Raw genomic sequence first — 20,000 nt, 5'->3', positions numbered from 1 at the left:
ACCAGGAGCCTCCTCTATAACGGCTCGCGGTTCCAGGGACATCAGAAGTCCAAGGGGCAGTCCTACGACGTCGAGGTGGTTTTGCAGGTGATTATGGCCTCGGTTTGGGACTCCAGGAGGGTTATTTGGTGCCTTAGCGATCCGGTTGAGTGGGTTTTCGAGGGGGTAGAGGAGCCTAGCCCCTGCTGTGGGTGGAGCAGGCTTCGGGGTTTCCTCGACGTCGCACTCATTCATAAAAGCATCGCGATTTTCATCAGGTTTTTTTTACAGGTTCTCGCAATACCATGGGCTTATTTTCGTCGCCTTAGAATGGGAATATTCACCTTGCTTTCAGTTTCACGGGATTATTAACTAGTAAACCGTAGATGGACGGGAATTTGTGATCGACTTTCTAATTTTGTGCAAATTGTAAGTGAAAGTTGCAATTGCTCGACGTCCTTGTAGTTCAATCAGGAAGTAATGATTCTATTTCCGTGCTTGAGCGTCTGAAGGAGGAAATGATGCTCTCATCTCTTAATTACTCCATTAGTGAAGACATAAAGTAAGATCCTGGAAATTATTAATCATTTTAGTGTGGAAGGAGTTTTAATCTGTAGGCCTATGTAATTGACATTTTACAGAATCACAAATTGTTTGATATTTCGTAAACTTTAAAAAATTTTGAACATTAATTATCGCAAAATATATCAAAATCATAGTTTCTCAGTTATAATAGTGGTATTGAAATGTAAGATTTGGACATTTTGAGCTTTGGATTGTGTTACAGAAATAGTACTTTCTTTTATATATATTTCTCATTCACACTTTTCATTGCCCTAAAAGAGTGCTATATAAGTAATTTGATATTAAGACCATAGTTCAAATGTCAAATAAATATTATTCCTGATGGTTATTGGTGTAGATATAAAATCAAGAAAATTATAAATTATTGTAATGTAAAATAACAAATGCATTCAGTAAACTAAATCAAATGGGGAGAAAAAGTTATACATATAGTATTACAACGAATCTGCTATAGACTTCCTGACACTCATGAGAATAAAGTATTGAAGTATATTAAAACTTTCTGGGTTGAAATATATTCAAAGCCAGTAGACTTATCTTACATACAAAAATAGGTTGAGTGTAGATGAATGTATTTACAAATATAGATAGAGACTAAGATATATATTAAGAAGAAAGTGACAGTGGGTCTAAAATAAAAGTCATATTTTTATTGTCTGTCCTCTATCCAAAGCTGTATGAAATTTATTAATATCTTTAAATGAAGAGCTACAGTCTTAGGATAGGGAAGTTTATAGGCTCAGTCTTGCAAGAATATGCATTGTAGAGATTTTTTTTTCTTTTCTTTTTTTTTTCCCTCTAAACCAGAATTGCATCATCAGGCTATCAGAGACATAATCTCAATTTAAATCTCAAAAATATTAAAGTGTAGGGGACTAAGTGTTAGTGCATATCACGCTAAATTTACCCTAAACTTGTTTAGCAAGTAGTAATTATTATTTTTCTTTCCCGAGGATTGATTCTTCCTCGTAGATTTAATTAGCCTTTTAACCATATATGTTTTTAAAGGAAATGGCTGTGGTAAAAGACTAGGGCTTCATTTATAGGAGGAGATAATATTCCATTTGACAACAATTGAGATAGTATGTGTGAAAATTAATAATTTTGCAGAGCAATGTGAATTGTTTGTGTAATGATTATAAATTGGAAGTTATTGTTATGTTTAATTGTTCAGAATAGGGTAGCATGAAGTGGCACTGGATGCCACACATTACACTCAGGCAATGGCCAGCAAACCTCTTCCATATATATTCAGCAAGATAGGCTGAACTTGTTCCTTTTTTCATGATAATTTGCCAGGGCGGCTGACACAGACTATCTTGCTAGATTTTTTTGCCTTTGCCCTAAGCCTTGAGTACAACTTTGCTGGATTTAGATTCTCAGTCTTTGATAAGCGATTGTGACATCACCTTTACTCTTTGCTGATTATTTTCTGTATAATGTATGTAATAGAACTCATGATTCCTCAGTATGGCTACTGTCTCAGTTTTTGTCTTCATGTGGTCCTGTTTTTAACATTTTCTAGTTTGCCACATTAAAATATTCCTTCTCATTTATACCTTTGTCAGGAAATATGCTGTCACAGGAAGATTATCACTGAAACTTTAACCTACTGGATTTGGGTGACTTGACTGTCATGTCATGAAAAAAAAATTGGCAGGGGGTCAGGTCACATGCCGTCCTAGGAAAATTTTGCCTTTGTGAGAATTTCAGCTGAAGGCTGGGGTGACAGGAATGACTTGCTACAAGTGTACAAAGCTCTTCGAGGGTGATTAGACTCCTATGGCATTTATGAAGGGGCTTCTGCATCATTTCCATCAGTAAATGAGTGTGGAATGTACCATCGATGAGAAATGACTGGAAGTACACCTGCATTTTGTAGGGTTAAATATCACATTGACAGTCGGTATTGGATATTAGATAATTATTTACTTATTGATGACCATTTAATTACAATTCTGGCTGAGGGCTTTTTGATAGAAATGTGCTTTCTTGAAAGAAATGGCTGAGAGCTCATTCATGCTGGGTAATCATACTGTCTACTGTCGTTTTCTTTTGTAAATTTGCACATAGATTGCTCCACAAGTTCTCAGCCACCAAGGCCTTTGTGACCTCACCCGACTTCCTCTTTCCTTGAGCTGTCAGGAATTTTTTTTTATGCTATTAATATCAGTGTTATTTTTATTGTTGTTGCTATGATTATTGTAAAGCCATCAGTAATACTAATAGCAATAAAGAATGAAAAAAGAAATCTTTACAGAAATCAAGGGAAGGGTAAACAGGTGAGCAAGGTTGGACTAGTTATTGACGTCTTGGGGGTTAAGCTGATGCTGCCGGGGAGGGCATGTACGAACATGCCATGCCCACCGTGAGTTTATTTTGTTCATTTTATTTATAGATAATTTTATTTATAAATGTTTAGTCACCAGTGAGTCAGTCACTTGTTTGACATATCTCATCTTTTTCTTTTTTCTTTTTCTTTTTCTTTTTCTTTTTCTTTTCTTTTCTTTTCTTTTCTTTTCTTTTCTTTTCTTTTCTTTTCTTTTCTTTTCTTTTCTTTTCTTTTCTTTTCTTTTCTTTTCTTTTCTTTTCTTTTCTTTTCTTTTCTTTTCTTTTCTTTTCTTTTCTTTTCTTTTCTTTTCTTTTCTTTTCTTTCTCATGCAGATGATAATAGACTATTTTCATTACACAGAGTTTTTATCATATCCATAGGTAGTCCATAATTCAATGCAATAATAAGTACCGTTTTGTTATTTGTGTCTCTCTTTTTTTCTTCTTCTTCTTCCTCTTCTTCTTCTTCTTCTAATATTTAACTTTGTGTAATTCAACCTGCGCTGCTGGTTTGTGGGTGGGAATGAAATCCTGGGCCTAGAAATAGCGTCCTCCCTGGAGTTATGGTTCACAGATCGTGCATTCCACACTCATTTATCGATGGGAACGTTGCACTCATGGCAAGTCTTTCCTATCACCCCAACCTAAAGCTGAAATTCTCAAGACCTGGCAAGTTCTTGTCATCCGAACCCACAGCTAACTTTTCCCATGACAGCATGTTCATGTCAACCGCCCCTCAAGGCAAATTTCTTCATGAAGTGATGGTCAGGTCATCTGGATCATAGGGGTTAATAACACTGTAGTGATTATAATATCACTATTAATAGTATTAGATTTTTTTTTTTTATCATTATTATTATTATTATTATTATTATTATTATTGTTATTGTTATTGTTGTTGTTGTTGTTGTTGTTGTTGTTATTGTTGTTGTTTGTTATTGTTATTGTTATTGTTATTGTTATTGTTATTATAATTGTAATTGTAATTATAATTATAATTATAATAATAATAATATATTATTATTATTATTATTATTATTATTATTATTCAAGGAAAGGGAAAATTTGGTGATGGCACACAGACCACACTCCTTGGTGGCTGAGCACCTGTGGAGGCATCTGTGTATAGATACATTTCATAAAACAATACTATAGTGAACAACGCATTTTTAAGTTAAGTCCTTGTGGAGAAATCTGTATTTAGAGACAATAATTGAGCAAAAAGTCACAGTGAACGTGGCATGTATTCTTACCATCCCAACAACAGTGGGGAACTTGACAATGAGTTGCAGTAAATTGGGTCATTTACAGAGGGTGTCTGATGTGTTGTGTGTGTCTTCCCTGGCAATACCTACATAGACTTATAGGTCTCGTTGTTGAACATATCAACAAAAGCTAGGGCTAAATGAAATATTTAAATTTTTGCTTGTCATTTTATTAGGGTAAATGGCAGATGTCATTTTTTACCTATTTATCTCTTTATTCGTTCCATCTACCCCCCCTCCCCCAATACCATGCTCGTTGTTGTTGTTGTTGGGAGGCTTAGGAGAGAGGGATTGAGGCCCAGTTTAGAGGATCACCCCTAATTTTGCATGGTTCTTTTCTTCTCCTCCTTGCCTTTTCCTTCTCTTCCTCATTCCCTTCTTCTGTCCACGCATTGTAATCATCAACTAATATTTCCCTTATCGCCACAATATCTTATCATAATGCTGTGTGATTTTCTATGTCTGGCACTTATTTGTTTTGACAATTAACCCAATGTCGTTGGGAAGATGCTGTGCCCATTTTAGAATTTTTTGTGAAATGTCTGTGCACATAGATGGTTCTTATTGCTTAGCCACAAAGGAGTCAATTAGTAGACCTTGTGACCTTACCTGATTTCACCTATCGTTGAATTAGTTTTTTTTTTTTTTTTTTTTTTTTTTTTTTTTTTTTGTGTGTGTGTGTGTGTGTGTGTGTGTGTGTGTGTGTGTGTGTGTGTGTGTGTGTGTGTGTGTGTGTGTGTGTGTGTGTGTGTGTGTGTTTGCTATGAATATTGATGGTGTTATTTTTATTATAGACATTATGAATATTGATGGTGTTATTTTTATTATAGACATTATAATTATTATAATGCTATTGACATTAGTAACAGCACAATAAGATAACATGAAATATTTTTAAAAATCAAGGAAAAGGGTGAACAGGTGAGACAGGTAGTACTCATAATTGGCTCATTAGTGATTTAGGACAAGTGTAGCCATCTATGTGTAAAAACAGAAATTGTCCATAAATTGTATCCGCCAACAAAAAAAATTTCAAAGGGGGGGGGGGGGGGCATGGAAGGCTTTGATGAATTTCCACGCTACTGGAAGATGCTATTATTACGTCTGGCTTGGAATTGCCAAATATTTCCCGAGGTCTGCGTGGATTTTTTTTCACCAAGTTTGTTTTATGGACGGAGACGTAGATGAGGTGAAAGAGGCTAAGATACAATAGGGCAATTATTTAGAGTGGGTCAGAAAATTTCGTTGATCCAGCAGCTGACGTGGAATGGAAGCCAATACCAAACAGACTGAAAGGAGAAAGGGGGAGAATGAAAAAGAAAGAAAGGGAGAAGAAAGAAAGAGAGAGAGAGGGTGAAGGAATGAATGAACAAGTGAGAAATAGAGTAAAGAAATGAGTAAGAGAGAGTGGGCGAGAGAGAGAGTGTATGAGGAAATGAATGTACAATGTGTATGAATAAGATTAGAAGGATGTCAGACAGACAGTATAGTCATAGATTAATGAATAAATAAATGCAGAAGAGGGGAATAATGTAGAATGATGGTGAACTCGCTCACAACAGGAGCCCCCGTCACCATACTGAACTATGCGTTAGGATGCGCGAGGAGGTAGTTGTTTGAGAGGAAATTAGAAATGTGGGAATCAGACATGTCAGAGGAGGATATTTTTGGAAGATGAATAAATGGATGATGAACAGATTAATGGTGGGAGAAGAATTAATGACAACAGAAGCATGAAAAACAGTTAAGATAATTATATTATGGAGCAATATAAATAGTATCATACAGTGACCAAAAAGGAAGACATTTCGGCAATTGATTTACAGGAAAGTAAATTGTTATGTTGTGTGGAAGTAAAATTTAGGAAAATTGAAACTTTCTCATTGTTAAAAAGTAAATGAATTTGTTTTACATTTTGTTATCTATGAATATTTCAGTAAAAGTGTTAAAATAAAGAAAAACAGCAACAAATTTAATAGCAAAATGAGAAGTCACATAGTGGGAGGAATATCAGTGTGTTCTTTGTTTCTTTCAATCAAAAGTGTTTTGAAATATTGTTCTTTATAATCTTCAGCTATTCGGTATTAAGAAAAAAAAACATTATTTGTGTAACTACACTCGTGTGCTTAAATAGCACAAATTTTAAATCTATATGTTTTCCCATTTTTGGCCAGTGGTGGCCCACTATGCAGTAGGGCAGATTACCCCATGGTAACCAGTAGCCCACTATGCTGGGAGCTTTTTAGGAGAGGAGCTGGAATGAGCCTAAGTTGCTAGAGGACCAGATATGACATTATCAGAGATTTCCATGCTTTTGACAGTTTACAAAGTGAAGATGATATCAAAAATCACTATTTACCACATTACAGGTTACTCCATGGGATCTGGGTGATGTGAATATAATGGCAGAAAAATTCAATTGTAGGGTGGCTGACAAGAACAACTTGCCATGGAGGAAAAAATATATCTGAAGCTGTGTGATGGGAACATCTCATCAAGGGAAGTTGTTGCCAAGTGATGGGTGATTGAGGGATCACATCACATCACATCACGAGGGCACGAAGTACTTGTAGGGAGAATAGATTTATCAGATGCCAAAAAGCAAATTTTTTGCAGTTCTGGCCATTACCAATCAGTTTATTGATATAGTAGCTTGTGTTGACAATGATATCTTTATCATTCTGTTAATTAGTCAGTATGATAAAGGCCATAGATATGATATGTGTTAGTTTGGCCTTGTAACTGGCATGTGTATGAGTTAATCTGTCAGAGAAAATTCTTTACAATAACCCACAGTTGGAATCAAAAGCTCTTTGTCTCCGAGTCAGTTGCTAGATCTGCAAGACTTCATCTTTTTGCCCCATTTATTGAATTTTCAGAAAAGAAAAGTACCAATTTTTATTAGTACAAGTATTCTGAATAGTTTGCTGATGATAATAGTAATAATAGGAATGATAATGATGATAATAGTAATGATCTTAATAGCAATAGTAATGATAATGATAATGATGATAATAGTAGTAAAGATAATGATAATGGTGATAATAGTACTAAAGATAATGATAAAAGTAGTGAACATAATAATAGTAATAACAATGATAATGGTGATGATGATAATAGTAACAATGATGATAATGGTACTGGCAGTTTTAATGACGATAATAATGATAGTTTAATTATAAAAACAACCCATTTGATCTGCATAATGCCAAAAATCCAGTCATTAGGCTTACTTCTGTGGCCAGTATATCGAATGTGTGGCTTGTAGACCTGGCCCACACAAACACTCTCCTTCGCAGTGTCATTATCTCTGTTTCTGCATAATTTCCACTCTCTCTCTCTCTCTCTCTCTCTCTCTCTCTCTCTCTCTCTCTCTCTCTCTCTCTCTCTCTCTCTCTCTCTCTCTCTCTCTCTCTTTTTCCCCATTATCCAAGGTCTGTATTTGTTATTTGATATTCTGTACCAAGATGGTAGTATACTGTTTTTCTTGCACTGGCACCATGTCATCTCTCTAGGTGGTCTGCAACTGTGCAGTAACAACAGCAATAAGGGACATTTTGTTATCTGTGTCATTTTTGAAAATATTTTTGTTTTATTTAATTTTCTGTAACACACCCTGCTGCTCATAGCGGGCTGGAGCCGGTGCTCTTCCAGACTTTTTGCTATGACATTATGGTCACATTAACTGGATAAATGAGTTAACAATGAGAGCATTTCTTCTTCTTCTTCCACAAAAGTCAAGGTATGCATTAAACTGCAATTTTTTTTTCTCTCTCTCTCTCTCTCTTCTTCTTCTTCATCTTCTTCTTCTTCTTCTTCTTCTTCTTCTTCTTCTTCTTCCACAAAAAGTTAAGGTATGCATTAAACTACATATTTTTTCTTCTTCCTCCACAAAAAGTCAAGGTATGCATTAACCCTTATCTGACGGGTAATATTCATAGTGGCCCGGGCCTCGCTGCCGGGGGCTTATATCGTCGCCCTAGCATGTGCGACCACTCATGCCAAATACCAGCATCCCATGCCGTTTCTTCGTAATACTACGAAGATATGTTGTATTTTCAGTTTTCATTATTTTTTGAAGTCTCTACTTGCCAAACTTCCTGATAAATCGAGACTGAAGGGTATTTTTGTTGTTATATAGACTCCATAATTGATCATTATTCGGTCTATAGTCTGAATAAAATAAGCAGCGTGCGGCATCATGGAGTTGAAATCATCGGTTTGTTGCCCCCCCTTTTTTTTTTGCTGCATGGTAAAAATGAGAAAGTGTTAGAACTGACTTAATCACACTTTCACTGGCAAAAAAATAATCTTTTGCCGTGATTGTAACAAGAGAAAACTCATGGCATGTCCATACATACTCTATGGCATGTGCGTACGTGCCCCTGGCAGATGGTCCCACCTTGCCATGGCATGTACGTACATGCCACCCGTCGGCAATGGGTTAAACTGCATTTTTTTCTTCTTCATCCTCCTCTTCTTCTACTTCTTCTTCTTCTTCTTCTTCTTCTTCTTCTTCTTCTTCTTCTTCTTCTTCTTCTTCTTCTTCTTCTTCTTCTTCATCTTCCACAAAAAGTCAAGGTGTGCATTAAACTGGTATGTTCAGGTAGGCCATTTAACTGACTTCTTTACGACTAGAACTTCTGAAGCCACCTGTGCCTAAACAGAATTAACGATACAAAACTGCGTTGGATAGTGTACATTTGCATTGCCAGTAGGATGATAAATATGATTGAAATGTGAAAGATTGTTTTTAAGAGTATTAGAAATGTAGGCAGATATTCTGTATTATTATTATTAATGCTATTACTATCATTGTCATCATTATTTCGCATTTATTATTTTGTTTATTATTATAACAATGGACATCCATTGAGAAGAGATATGAATTCATGAAGGAAATCTTTTGATAGATTAATGACTAAAAACATCTACAAAATTTGACTTGGAATATCCTGTATGGTATTGAATGGTATATTGACCTTCTTTATTGAAAGTTTATTAACTCTTTTGTCTAATTTTTCTGATATTTCACTTGTTTATGAGGTAGTACACAGTGAAAAGCACAATTAATGCAGAACCGAAACTAGATATTTATGGGTATGAATCGTGCCTGATATCTTGCATCCAGTGATGTCTTGTCATGGCCATTAACTGGTGTTTTCCTTTGACTGAGACTGTCAGATTGGCCAGGGGTGACTTCCCTTCTCTAGCCAGACTGAGAAGGGTTGGTTTGGGGAGATTTGTAATGAGACGTTGAAAATTCTTTCTTCTCTCTTGTTATTGGATCTCTAAGACCCTCTTTATGCACTGCAGAGCCTGGCATTCTTTTCTGGGGGGGAGTTTAGTGTGGGCAGTCGTAGCACTGAATATAGCAGTTTGTTCAAGGAGTTGTAAATTGAAAGAATTCTCAGCACAAGCAAAAAATGATGCCCAACTTTTTTTATATTGATTACAAATAACATTGTATTATGTTTAGTTTTGGTTTAACTCTTGCAATATCTTTTTCTGATTGTTATTGTTCCATATTTATTTTTGTCTTTTGATACAGTGATAAGTGTGATTTATCCTTTTTTTCTCTCTAATATACACTTCATTCATCTATTTGCCTCGGAAAACTTGAACCGACTTTTGAGTAAATAATAATCTCTTCTGTTGGCAGCATGTGGATGAAGCGAACTCCTACCTCTGTGGATACCTTAAGATCAAGGGCTTAACGGAAGAGTATCCCACTTTAACTACGTTCTTTGACGGGGAAATAATAAGTGCAAAATTTCCCTTCCTAACGCGGAAATGGGACGCTGATGAAGAGGTGGATAAAAAACACTGGGTAAGTGTTTTTATTTTTTTCTTTCTTTCTTTTCTTTTCTTTTTTTCTTTTTTGTTATTGATTGGAGGTTTTGTTTGTTTGTTTTTTTTATTTTAGGATTTCTTCTTTCCTTTTTCTTTGTTTGTTTGTGATTTTTATGGAAACTGTGGTTTAAAGAGTAACGTTTAGAAGTGGCTTAAATACGATTGTCTTGGTTTGCTTACATTTTCCCTTTAACTCAGGGATGACATGACTGCCATGTCACCCAGGCTTAGGTGATGGGAGCAGGCCAAGAGGAAAATAAATTAGCTGAGGGGGGTTGTGATGGGAATATATGATCATGAAAACTTCCAGGAGACAGGAATAAATTGTCATGAATGTACAAAGGTCTTGGAAGTTGATTAGACTCAATGGATATTAACCCATTGGATCTGGATGCTTCATGCCATCAAGTGGCCTAAAATATGGGCATTAGTCTTACTTGAGCGGCCACGAGATGCACACCAGCATTCGTGTATGGTGACAGGACTCTATGCCTCCCCTTTGCTATGTTATTTCCTCTTTTTCTGCATATATATGTTTAGCTTTTTTGCCATTTTCCCATGTCTGTATTTGTCATTTGATTTGCTTTATCTAGATAGTGTTTCTTGCACAAGACTCCATATCATCTCAAAAAGTAGTCCATAACTCAGTGCAATGATAATAACAATAAGTAATATTTTGTTAATTGTGTATTTTTTTATAATATTGAATTTTTTGTAGTACAACCAGCACTGCCCAGGAATAGGATCCAGAGCATGGCTATAGCATCCTCCCTGGAGCTAGTCATGGCTCACAGATGGTACATTCCATGCTTTTATTAATGGAAAAAATGCAGAAGCCCCTTCTCGAGTCTAGTCACCCTCCATGTGCTTTGTGCACTCATGGCAAGTCATTCCTCTGCAACCTAGCCTTCAGCCAAAATACTTATGTTACTTGCCCCTCACACCAAATTTCTTCCTGACGTGATGGGAACGTCATCCATATCATCTTCATGACGTGATGGGCACGTCATCCGTATCATAGGGATTAAGGAAGGGGATCTGGCATTATTTCCACCAGTGAACAAGGGTGGAATGTACCATGTGTGAGCCATGACTGGAAGAGCACCCATTCTAGAGAGGATGCTGTTTCCATGCTAAGGATCCCTATTCCTGCCTTCTGCGACCAGGGCACAGGGGATGTTGCAAGACACTGAATGATACAAAAATATTTTGAAATTAAACAAATAATATTATGTTACTTATTGCTATGTTATAGCACAAATAGTAGATTAACAACAGAGAGAATATGGAATCTGATCAAGGAAGAGTCTATTTCTAATAAAACATATCGAATGACAATTATAGACCATGGAAATGGCAAAAAAAGAAAAAAGGCACTTCTGTAGAAAAACAGATAATAACATTGCAAAGAGGAGGCAAGCAATCTTGATACTGGACACGAGAGATTGTGTGGGCCAGGCCAACAAGCCACACGCTCAGGGGAGTCACCGTTCAAGAAAGCCTAATGCCCTGATTTTGGTTCAGGTGGGCCACAAAGCATCCCGTTTTAACAGGTCAATACACATGTCCAAAGGTTTTGCCAGGGAAATGTGGCTCAAAAATGCAGTGCCCACCGATATCCTGAACATACGATTTGAAGGCAGACAAAATACACTGTGACAAAATTGGAGAATTATTTGTCATTCTTATTTAAATATTGAAGAGAAAGAAAATAATTTACGGAACTTCAGGACTGAGGAAGAAATGAGGCTATTTAACCCAGTGCTGCTGGGCATGGCATGTACGCACATGCCTTGCCCACTGTGAGTTTACTTTATTAATTGTTTTTACACATAGATGGCTACACTTGTACTGACTCACTAATGAGCCAATTACAAGTACTACTTGTTTACCCTTTTCCTAGATTTACGAAAATATTTTACATTATCATATTTTGCTGTTACTAATGTTTATAACATTATAGTCATTATAATGTCTGTAATAAAAATAACACCATTGATATTCATAGCATTAGTAAAAAAAAAAAAAAAAAGTTTTCCCACTAATTCCAGGGAAGCTAAAATCAGCTAAGGTCACAAGGTCTACTAATTGACTCCTTTGTGGCTAAGCACTAAGAACCATCTATGTGCACAGACATTTCACACACACACACACACACACACACACACACACACACACACACACACACACACACACACACACACACACACACACACACACACACACACACACACACACACACACACACAATATAATAATAATTATTATTATTATTATTATTATTATTATTATTATTATTATTATTATTATTATTATTATTATGCGCTCAGCATTTTCGCAGTGGCAAGCAAGAAACAAAAGAAATGTAGGTAAAATTACTTTTACCATCTTCCTTTTTGTGTACCGCAAAAATATGCCTGAACTATGCCATGGAACGTGTGCCCACAAAACAGAAAAATAAGAGGGACTCGAAAAGTTGTTATTCACAAATGGGAAAAATAACACTGAAATGACTTTTTCTATCATTTAGTTTACCTTATTACAACCCATGCCATATCTTGTCTGTCAAGGGTTAATGTCCCCTCCAGTAAATACATAGTTAAGTTTAAGGTTCATTTAATTCATTAGTTATGATAGTAGATCCCAACATGTAAGTTAAAGACATTCACAGCCAGTTTAATGAAAATAATCAAAGTATTACCACTAGGATTAGGTGCCAGTTACTGCATTTTGTAAGTTGACCTGCTAGTGTGCGTGTACTTGCAGAAATGAATGTTCACATCTTAGTTCTTGCGTCGTTTTCAATGACTTGTTCGCAGAAAATGCTTCAGGAGATAGCTGTAGTTTTTGGCAAATTTATAGATTTACTTTTATTTGACAACTGCAAAGTACCATACAGACTTTGGAGTGCTCTGGGGGCAACTGCAATGTATCGTATTTGAAGTAGGGATTTTAGAGTCTTATTTCAAAGCTCTTGCACATATATTGTCTCAGATGAAACACGCAGACACACACGCACATGCACACACACACACACACACACACACACACACACACACACACACACACACACACACACACACACACACACACACACACACATGCATCTAAAAAAAATGTGGAAATTTATTTTTTTTTATCCGTTTTGGACGTCACTGAGACGACCCAGTTTCGTGATTGCGCAGATATCCAAAGGTCCTCTTTAAACCATAAGCTGTTTTGTGCGAGCCTGAGTGAGTGTGCACATACCTTGAGGGTGTGTTTGTATGTATGCGTTCATGTTGTTTTTCTTTTTTTCTTTTCTGTCTTTCCTTTTTTGTGTTTCATTTTTATGCATTTCTCTCAAAATTATGATTATTTGTTTCCTTTAAGACGAGTTTTGATATACACAATATAAATAAGAGTTTTGACTTTCTCATAGAGGCATTGTGTGTTCCATCAACTAAACTCCACCTTTCTTTTCAGGGTAAATTCCCACCATTCTATCAGTATACCAAAAATTTCAACTCGGATTCCTTTGACTACAATGTTTTAAAAGATTCCGAACACGTGTTTATGAGATGGAAGGAGCACTTTTTGGTACCCGACCACACAGTCAAGGATATAAATGGGGCCTCGTTCGCAGGCTTTTACTATATTTGTTTCCAGAAGAGCACGGCCACCATCGATGGATATTATTATCACAGAACGTCAGAATGGTAAGACTCGTGATCCTTTTTTTTATGTTTGTTTTTTGCCTTTTTTTCTTTATTTTTGTTGTCTTTTTCCTTTTTTTTTTCTATTTTTCTTCATTTTCACTTTTTCCCTATTCTCTTTTTCTTTGTCTTTTTATATACTTTTCTTCAAGTTCTTTTTTTCACTTACTTCCTTCTTTTCCTCCTCGTCCTGCTAATCCTTTTTTTCTTTTTCTTTTTCATTCCATCTGACATAATGTAATATTTGGTTAAGTGTCAAAAAAAAATTTTTGATAGAAAAAGTATATTATATATTACACTACTTTGGATTTAACACTATTTTGATGGTATGCATTTATTCTTGCCATATTGAGCCCATATACTAATTGGCAAGGATACATGCCATGCACAGTCAGCCTCCTCCAGACTATTATAAAAAAAAATAAATAAATAAAAAAAAATAAAATAAGTAAATAGATTAAAAATATATATATATATATTAATTGATTAATTAACCATTACTTATTAATTGTTATGTATTATTTCTGTATGTTAATGTTTCAAAAACTTTGAGAGAGAGAGAGAGAGAGAGAGAGAGAGAGAGAGAGAGAGAGAGAGAGAGAGAGAGAGAGAGAGAGAGAGAGAGAGAGAGAGAGAGAGATTATTGCAAGTGAGTTTTACAATAATTTCTAATTAATACCCTTATTATTTACACTTTTTTCTTGCCTGTAGTTATCCCTAAGGTGTGACTCATCAACTTTTTATGTCTTTAGTTTTAGAATTTTTGCTTTGGGTTATTTTCCCCTCATTATATATCATACTTTTCATGATTTGCAAATGAATAATGACCCATCAATTTGAAATATGAACTCTGGAAACATTTCATATAAGTATGTTATTGCAAGTATTAGGAGATAAGTGTATTAGGAGGTAACACTTAAAAACATCGGTTAGCTGTTGTCTTTAATATATAGAGATTATAGTAGTTGATGCTTATAAGTCTTAAGCTCAGCATGTACAGCTTGTCTTGTGTATTTCTAACTACACATTTCTTAAAAGATCAAAAGCTTAACAGAGCTAAGACTAAGTATCAGAATTGCAACACATTGTGTATGCATATGTATGACATTACAGACAGCACAGTATATAGTTTTTAATGATGATGATAATAGTAATGATATTGAAAATAATGATAGTAATGATAAGTTATAATGCTAATAATAAGGATAATATAAGGATAATGATGAGTTAAGATGCTAATAATAAGGATAATATAAGGATAATGATGAGTTATGATGCTAATGATGAGGATAAGATAAGGATATATGTACTCATTTATGTTTTTCTTGCAGGTACCAATCGCTGAACCTCACTCACGTGCCCGAGCACAGTGTTCAGATCTACGAATTTAGATAAAGAGATGCCGATAACTGCAGATACTCAGATGGCTTAGTGTGTATGTGATTCATATTTTATTTGTTCCTCATGTAAAGATTTTTTTATTGGATTGTTAAGGAAATGATATCATTTTAGGGAATAGAATTTTACAGCTCCCACAGGCATTCATTCGAGAAAGAAAATAAAGGAAGAAATGTCCATTGTATAAAACCAGTGATGAAAGGCAGGCCATGTTATTTTGTCAGGTGGTTTTAGATACTACTCAGTGTGTCAACATTCTGTGATTATTTCTTACAATTCTGTACATCTTTCTAGGAGACTCTTTATTTTGAAATACAATTCAGCACTTCTTTCTCCCTCCCCCCCCTCCCTTTTATTTTTTTTATATTACACAAGTCCATCTGTGTTGAAGTGGACACACCATTTCGTTTATACCTGCTTGTCAATCTCGGTGTCACATATTACCTCTCTGGAAAATTTCTGGTGATATTAGATGATTTTTATAAACCTGTGTCCGAGAATCATCGCCATGTTGAAGTGATCAGTTAGAAAAAGAAAAAAAAAAAAAAAAGAAAAAAGAAGAAAAAAAAAAGAAATTCTATATCTGTGATTTCCAAATAGGTGTTTAACTGCAGTCTTCACTACTGTATTAATCAAATTGATTCTTGATCTGTGGAATGTTATAGGTACGGCTGAAGGGAAATTTTCTATATACAAGGAAAGTTTTTTATCTGTTTACTGTTGATGAGTAGGGGTTGGGGGAAACTGTGAATTTTTTTCTAGTAATTTAGTAGATATTGGTGTTTACGTAATTGATATGAATATGTTCCTATGATACTGTTATTTTTATCAATGAGTGCTGCATGTGATATTACCAGCTAATTAAGCGTTTCCTCATTTTAGTGACTGAAATTTTTGAGATGGAAATTGCAATCCAAACATTCATGTAACAGTATTGCGTTTTCACATCTGTATAGAGATGATTCTTTAAACCAATGGATCTGTTTTAAATTTTTGTGCATTGATACAAATTCTGGAAATCTTGTGTTGATATAATTGTTATTATTTATTTTATTTTATTTTTTATTTATTTATTTTTTTCTAAACTGGTCATATACAGTCGTATCTTAGAGTTAATCTAAGGTACTCTTTTCCCCCCTTTGTCGTAGGTTTCAGATTATGTACTTTTTTCTTTGTTTCTCTTTTAGGCTACAGTTATAGATCAGATAAGGTACAGAATCATATCAAGAACAGCATCTCAAGTGCTGTAGTCTGTCGGCTGAGGAGTGTTTGATGTGTTTGTATATAAACCATAGTCATAACTTTCTTCTGGGCCTCTTGCCTTGCTGTTCACACCTTTAGTCTCCCCCCCTTCCCCCCAGTGTACCCTGTCTGTGCTTGAGATGGTGTTATATATTATCACCTTTTTTCAAAGTGTGAAAAAAGTAAGAATATTTTTTTCTTATTTTTTCCTGCCTGTATGGCTGCCAGGACAGTCCCTTATGGCCAGATATGGTTGAGCATGTGAAACCTTGGCAAATTGAGGTATTTTGTGCTGGTTTTCTTGGAGGGCAAATGCATTATAGAAAATCTGCCGAGTGGATTAGAAAGCAGTCCTGTATATTATTTTTGCCATGGAGTAAGAACCATATATGACTATAATGTTATGCAGGTGTTATATTTTTTCTTATGTATCCTTTGTGTATGTCAGCTTCACTAGCAAACTACTGTGTAGTTATGTACATATTAATATATATATATATATATTTTATTCCCAAAGCACTTGAGAACCTGAGATGTGTCACGAAGGAGAGAAATGGTATTTATACATGCTTGTTTGTATGATGCTGGGTATAAAAAAGATGTGATCATTTTATTGATGATTTTATTCAAAACTTTATTTCTTTTTATGGAAGTATGATAATGTGAAAGTGTTTGTATTCAGTGCATATTAAAACTTATTTATTTCAGCTGAAATATGACTTAAAACTTCTATGATTCTGTACCTTGGTTGATAATGGCAACACAGCTTGAATATGGAAGCATTTGTAAAAGCTCACATATGTTAAAGGGGTTTTAGGGGAAGAAGAGTTGAAATAGATCATTACTGAAGGCATGTGGAGTCCATGTGAAAAGACATTATACCCCACATTAAGGCTTATTGTAAAGTTTGAACATATGTGATGTGGGGAACATTAGATCCCATTATAGATGTACATCCCAGAGATTAACAAATATACTAAAATCCAAATTTAAAATCATATTGCCTGCAGAATTTTGTTATAGAAAAAAAAGGACCCATCAGATTTGGCAGTAATAAAATTTGTGGGAATATATATATATATCTGTAATTTTCATATTGACAGTATACGATCCTGTGTTTCTTTGGTTACCAATTTAGAAAGGAATTTTGAAATGAAGTCGATTTTGATATATAAAGATTACCGTGCTGTAGGTTCACTGTAGCACACTCAGAGTGCGTACATTTGAATGAAAAACGAAGGAAATGTGATGAGAATGAATGGTTAACAGTTGAATAAGAGAAAAATCAATGATAAACTGTTTGCATTGATGAATAGTATTGATAGAACAAAAATAGATTCACGTCTTGTACAATAGCAGGCCCTTTATGTTATTTACAGTTAGCCATCATAAATTGAATATTGTTTATTACCTCAAGAACAGCTTTCTGTGTGGTAATTGTAAGTTGAAAATTATCTGCTTATTTCCTTTTATTCATTTTGCTATTATTGTTAACTTATTTCTGTTTATTCATTATTATTATTATTATTATTATTATTATTATTATTATAATTATTATTAATTATTATTATTATTATTACTATTATTATTATTCAATATTCATTATTATTCACACTCCTCTCTCCCTTGAAATAAGATTTTATATTTGTAAATGAAGTACTCATTCTCTGACTTTGTTTTCAAATAATGATACTGGTGTTGCTTACGGGATACGCTGAGATTATTAATAAACAAATATTAATTTTAAATATTTCTCCAGGAAAGGAAGCTGTCTATATTTTCCATACTTTATGAATTTATTTATTTATTTATTTATTTTTATTATTATTATTATTATTATTTTATTTATTTTTTTTTTTTTTCGTAATCAGGAAGTGGTGCTGAAGTACCTTTTTTGTTTCTTTTCATTTAAAGATTTTTTCCCCATAGTTTCAGTTTATGATGAGAAGTGTTTTTTATATTTTTTTGTTGTGTTATTATTGTTTTTATTATTATTATTATTATTATCATATATATATATTATTATTATTATTATTATTATTATTATTATTATTATTATTACTATTATTACTATTATTAATATTATTATTATTATTGTTATTCTTTTAAGATACTTTTTTTCTTCTTTCTTTTTTTGTAACGGATGTGATTACATATATATGTATATATATTTTTTTAGGTATTACATATAGTATATTTTTTCATCTTTTTCTCCTTGATTTTACCTATGACACAAAGGGAAATGTGAACCACATTACATTAATTGGGCTCATAACCAAACTAAACACTAAGTGAATTTTAAAATTGGTATATTTTATTTCCTTAGTCTATCTGAGAGGAAAGAGAACTTATTGTAACAGCTACTGGAAAGTGAAAAGCAGTAATAGCATCAGTTAGAAAATGTAAAAAGTACATTTAAGATGAAAAAGATGACAGGAAACAAGATCATGAGTAAAATAAAAATGTAGAACTTCTTCATGCTTCTTAGAACAGAAAAAAAAAAATCATCTGTTTAAATCTGCATATAAGATGCTCAAGCACTTAGATATAAAGAGTATTAAGATGGGGTTTAAAGGTTACAAATAAAAGCTCCCTATCACCAGTCCTATCGATACCTGTGGACAATTGACAAATTCACTGTCTATCAAACATCTATCGTCTATTCTCTTGACAACTTGACAGTTTTGAGTTTACTGTTATTACCATCTTTTTATTATTACTTATCTAAGTCTAATTAGAAATGCTGCACATTGCCAGCTCAGAAGTGATGCACATACAAGTAAACATGATGCCAAAAGAAATATATATATTGATTTGAACTTAACCAAAAATAGAGAAAATTTTATGCAGAGGGTTATGTGACTTTCTTTTTTTTGTTTTTGTTTTTGTTTTTAACATACACTTTTTTTTCGCTGCTTTTAAGCCTTTCCCGATAAGCAAGGTTTAAGATTGAGTTGATGTCGCAGAGTACTTTATTCATTTTTTCCTAAGCTGCCAGAATATGAACTACTAAATATATTTTACAGAGGGTTTCAATTTATGCCAAAACTTAGGAAAAAATACTTTCGGTAAGTGGACCGGTTTTTGCACAGGGAATGTTCATGCTATGGTGGTATTTGTTACACGAGATAAAATATATCTCTCTGTAGCTGTTGACCATATCAATTTTTTCTCGTTGAGTAAATGTAAATAACATACACGTTTTTTATAAAGTAAATATTTGATTATATATATATATACATACAGTATCATGGGACGGTGAAAAACAAACATTGAAAATTATAAACATTCATTTAGTAACCTTAATTAATAATGTGTTAAGCATTTAGAATAAATTTATCAATCTGGTATAAAATGTACTTATGAAGTGTTATGCTGTATATTACTTGTATTATTGAAACAAAAATGTTGTAACAAAGGTTGTAATAAGTCTTACTGCTTTAAGTGATACACATCATTAGATGTGTATTGGGTGCAACTTGGAAAAAAATAAAAAATAAAAAAAATAGAAAAGAACATAGCAATAACGTGCATATCAGTGGGAATAAAATGTGAGTCAGTTTTTTTTTCCGCTCTCAACTAATATTTTTGTTTTTTCCTGAGTCTTATAGATGGGATATATTTTGTAGATATAATAATCCAGTTTGAGCCA

The 20,000-nt window shown here is 33.9% G+C and overlaps 1 protein-coding gene across 1 annotated transcript in view; it reads left to right on the top strand.

The window, feature by feature from the left end:
• The window catches only part of LOC119595152 (glucose-induced degradation protein 4 homolog), a 17,345-nt gene extending 384 nt beyond the window's left edge, over nt 1-16,961 (top strand). Inside the window, exons 2-5 of the mRNA XM_037944324.1 lie at nt 1-87; nt 9,823-9,990; nt 13,479-13,711; nt 15,040-16,961. The exon at nt 1-87 is cut by the window's left edge and continues 203 nt beyond it. Coding sequence (XP_037800252.1) covers nt 1-87; nt 9,823-9,990; nt 13,479-13,711; nt 15,040-15,103 — 552 coding nt within the window. The 3' untranslated portion in view covers nt 15,104-16,961. The remainder of the gene's footprint in view (nt 88-9,822; nt 9,991-13,478; nt 13,712-15,039) is intronic.
• Nucleotides 16,962-20,000: the final 3,039 nt, after the last annotated feature.

The sequence above is a fragment of the Penaeus monodon genome, chromosome 35 (assembly GCF_015228065.2).
Source record: "Penaeus monodon isolate SGIC_2016 chromosome 35, NSTDA_Pmon_1, whole genome shotgun sequence".
NCBI lineage: Eukaryota > Metazoa > Arthropoda > Malacostraca > Decapoda > Penaeidae > Penaeus > Penaeus monodon.
This window is presented reverse-complemented; position numbering and strand designations above follow the sequence as displayed.